General features: G+C 35.8%; 1 protein-coding gene across 1 annotated transcript in view; it reads left to right on the forward strand.

Annotated features, from left to right (window-relative positions):
- LOC107686585 (SH3 and multiple ankyrin repeat domains protein 3-like) overlaps positions 1 to 4306 on the forward strand; it is a 285917-nt gene that overhangs the window by 117967 nt on the left and 163644 nt on the right. Inside the window, exon 3 of the mRNA XM_016483652.1 lies at positions 2961 to 3164. Within this exon, the coding sequence (XP_016339138.1) occupies positions 2961 to 3164 (204 nt within the window). The remainder of the gene's footprint in view (positions 1 to 2960; positions 3165 to 4306) is intronic.

Consider the following 4306-nt stretch of genomic DNA (forward strand, 5'->3'; position numbering starts at 1 on the left):
TTGTTTTTGTTGTAGAATACGATAGGGGATATATTCACACGTTATAGAAACGAAAATGATGGTGTATAAATTGATTTTAAGATAAAAAAATTTGACGACAAAGAATTAACTTGTTTTGAGCTCAAACTCAAAACACACGGCAGCAACAAACAGGAAGTGACGTCAGGTCATGTGAGCCTGCATTTATTTTCAGGTCATGTTTATGCATTTATTGAGTGCATAAATGAACATACTTTAAAGAACTTGAACTTTTCTGTTTTGCAAATCCTTTTTTTTATTGATCTTAGGAAATATTCTAATATTTTGAGATACAGGATTTTTGACTTTCATGAGCTCTAGTCTTTGAAATAAGTTACAAAAAGAAATTAACTTTTTCACGATATTCAAATTTTTTTTAGATGCACCTGTATGTATATATATATATATATATATATATATAGCTTTATGAAAATACACATAATAATTATTGGGTCTAGATACTGCGTATAATGTTATAATTTAACCATTTAAATATTTATCACATATTTATCATGTATACAGGGTCTTTGTGAGCCTCATGTTCTAATTAGTAACATTAAGCAACATGCAACAAGTTTTGTTGGTCTCTTGAGGCCAGTTTTGCAGAAAGCTTAATCTGGATTTGGAAATTCGCTATCCAGGATCAGGTAATCCATCTTACTTTTCTGCTGCTTTTTCAAAGCAAAATTGGAAATTTTGGATCACAAAGGATTTTTTTTTCTCATGAGCTGGAAGCTCAAATCATCTAAATAAAAAATAAATTAAAAAAACGTTTGAAATGTTTTACTTTACATTTAATGAATCTAGAATATATGAAAGTTTCACTTTTTGAAATAAGTTACAAAAAGAAAGTTTTGTTGGTCTCTTGAGGCCAGTTTTGCAGAAAGCTTAATCTGGATTTGGAAATTCGCTATCCAGGATCAGGTAATCCATCTTACTTTTCTGCTGCTTTTTCAAAGCAAAATTGGAAATTTTGGATCACAATGATCCAGAAACAAAGTTTTCCAGATTACCAAATCTGGATTAGTAGTGCTCTACAGAAACCCTAAAGGGACATGGTAATGGGGAAAAAATAAGTTTTATTAAAATGTTTTAAACTAAACAAACTGACGATTTGATGTAGATCAAAACCAAGCTTGGATTTTGTGATCTAATCCACCTTCAGAATCCTTTTTTCTTTTGATCCAATCCGATAGATAGATAGATAGATAGATAGAAAGAAAGAAAGAAAGAAAGAAAGAAAGAAAGAAAGAAAAGACCCCTAATTTTGAATGCCATTCACTTGGCCCGGCCTAAAAATGTAACTTTGGCTCTGCTTTGATTGTAAATTTTTAGTATTTAATTTGTGCTGTCCATAGGTTCTTGTCAGAAAAAAGAATGTAAGTGTGACGTGCGATGATTGTATTATTGTATTGAAGCGTCAGTTCCATTTGTATGTTGAATAGAGGTTTGTCGTTTGGCGGCGGTCTGGTTTTCCTCTTGTTCTGAGTTTAAATAGAGCTGAATGCGCTCCAGTCGCCTGTCAGCGTGAGCGAAGATAAACACAGAAAAGAGTGATGAAATTTAAGATTGAAAATCAAGAGGACCAACCGCGGTGGAGGCTGTTGTTATCCCCGGGAAAACAGAACGAAACGAAGGCTTAACTTCAGGGGAATTCTGCACACAATTACAAGTTTCTGAGACCCTCTTCTTTTTATGTTCATGTGTGTGTGTGTGTGTGTGTGTGTTTATGTGTGTGTTTCAGACTGATGTCCTTTCTCCTCCCCATCTTTGTCTCCTTAATGCTGGGCTCTCTGGTAAAATAAATGCAGTAGACAAGAGTTCAAAGCTGCATTTGATGTCGTATTTGCTGAGAGGAGAAGCGAACAAAAGCGCTGAAAGCCTCTCTCACTCCTGCCTTCTCTCTCTGTCCCGGTGGTCTGATGGTTCTCTGCCTCTAGTAATCACGGTGCTGTGGAAAGGGCAGGGGTTGTGTGTTATTGGTAATGGTATAGAGGACAAAGACACGGGTGAGAGGTTTTATTGATACACTGCTTGATTGGGCAGTGGGTTCACTCTCAAATCTTCAGTGTTGATTTTGGGGCAAAAGCTCCACAAAGTCACAACACAGAGTAAACTCTGAAAGACCATGAGAGGAAGGAATAGGTAAGAAATATTTCTGGGGAGACGTTGAGGGCGTCACGAACAAAAGAACCTCAAAGGACATTTATATCATCAGTACATTTGTTTTATTAGTACAGAAAACCTCATATTATATTTATTTTTAACAAATTTTTATCACTTGTGTTATTTGTTAAATTAATCAAAACAAAAAGTCACCAAAAATATTCCATGGTAAATTTAGTTTCCACCAAAATAAAAGTTACTAGTTGTTTTATAATACTATAAATTAATAAAGCATTATGTCAGGAGAAGACGTGGTGCATTGATTGATTTTACCATAGTTAAAAATAGACTGTAAAGACATTTATAATTATACAAAAATGATCTATTATTATTAATCTATTATAGCTAGCTGTATTAATCTCATTAGTATCACGGTTTCCAAAAAAATATTAAGCAGCTCAACTATTTTAAACATTGAAAATAAGAAGAATCCATAATGTTTCTTTAGCTGCAAATCAGCATATTAGAATGATTTCTGAAGGATCATGTGACATTGAAGACTGAAGTAATGATGCTGAAAGTTCAGCTTTGCATCACAGGAATAAATTGCATTTTAAAATATATTCAAATAGAAAATGGTTATTTTAAACTGCAATAATATTTCATAGTGTTTTACTATAAATAAAATAAATGCATTCTTGGTAAGTATAAAAGACTTGTTTGAAAATCATTAAAAATGTTATCGACCCAACTTTTGAATGCCGTATTTATTAGGGAATCTTCAGGTTTGCTGTTGCATATGACTTATCATGTCTCTCCTTTTGTTTCTTCTGCAGAAATGCATGAAGTTTAATGTGGAGTCGCCCATCTGGTTGTCTAAACAACAAATCCTCTGCACACTCAACCAGAGCCTGAAGGATGTGCTAAACTATGGCCTCTTCCAGCCTGCGTACAACAGCAAAGCTGGGAAGTTCCTGGATGAGCAGCGAACACTGAAAGAATACCCACTTCCTGCCATCTCTCCTGTCCCATACCTAGAGGTGAGGGTCTTCTCTGACTCATGGAGCAGATTCAAGTCTATTGTGGCCATGCTGTAAATTTCCCATATTGCTTTTCCGCTGCCCACCCATGTTCTGCTCAATACCTTTATAGTTTAATACCTAATACCTCTCTCCATATCATCCTCTGATTAGTTGTGTTCTGAGATTGCCTAAGGGAATGTGTATGTGTATTTAATGCAGTGTTAACTAATGGAACACTGCAAAGTATGTGGTTAGACTGAAATATAAATACTGGTAAGGATATATAATTGGGAATACTAAGTAGTTGAAGCCCTACTTAGAGGGTCACACCCCCAAATCCTGCCATAATTCACACCGGGGTTTTGACACTTAATATGCGTGCCAATAAAATAAAAGCTTGGCTTGCTTACAGTGTGTTCAGCAGATCTCATTTTGGCACTCTGCCTTCCTGAGTATCTCCCCATTGTTCTATTCTCTTCTGTCAGCCTGTGTGGTCAGGCATACTCCGATTGTCATTTCACCTGATTTATCACTCCAATTTTGACTTTTGGGGTCTGTGGAGAAAAGAGCATTTGAGAGAGAGAAAGAGAGCAAACAAGAGTCGGCTTCTGAAACATGGCCTCTCCTTATTTCTGCTGTGAGCAGATAAATGACAGAAAGAAATCATTGCCTTTATGCAGTTAGGCTCTTTCTGAATGTGTTGCTGAATTTGGAGCTGTACTAAATTCATTATGAATGTCTCCTAGGTGCCATAAACCATGACAAGCATGAATTAATGTCTCAGCCCGTTTGCCATCAGTTAAAGACACACATCTATATTAGCCTCTAAATATGTTTTACTCTGTTATAGACTTACTGACATAACCTACAAATCCTACAGTCAGCCAGCCAACACTGGGTCATTTTTTGTGTTCAATGAATGTGAAAATTGATCTATCTATCTATCTATCTATCTATCTATCTATCTGTCTGTCTGTCTGTCTGTCTGTCTGTCTCTCTGTCTGTCTGTCTGTCTGTCTGTCTGTCTGTCTGTCTGTCTGTCTGTCTGTCTGTCTGTCTGTCTGTCTGTCTGTCTGTCTGTCTGTCTGTCTGTCTGTCTGTCTATCTATCTATCTATCTATCTATCTATCTATCTATCTATCTATCTATCTATCTATCTA

The sequence above is a fragment of the Sinocyclocheilus anshuiensis genome, unplaced genomic scaffold (genome assembly GCF_001515605.1).
Source record: "Sinocyclocheilus anshuiensis isolate Anshui unplaced genomic scaffold, SAMN03320099.WGS_v1.1 scaffold733, whole genome shotgun sequence".
Taxonomy (NCBI): domain Eukaryota; kingdom Metazoa; phylum Chordata; class Actinopteri; order Cypriniformes; family Cyprinidae; genus Sinocyclocheilus; species Sinocyclocheilus anshuiensis.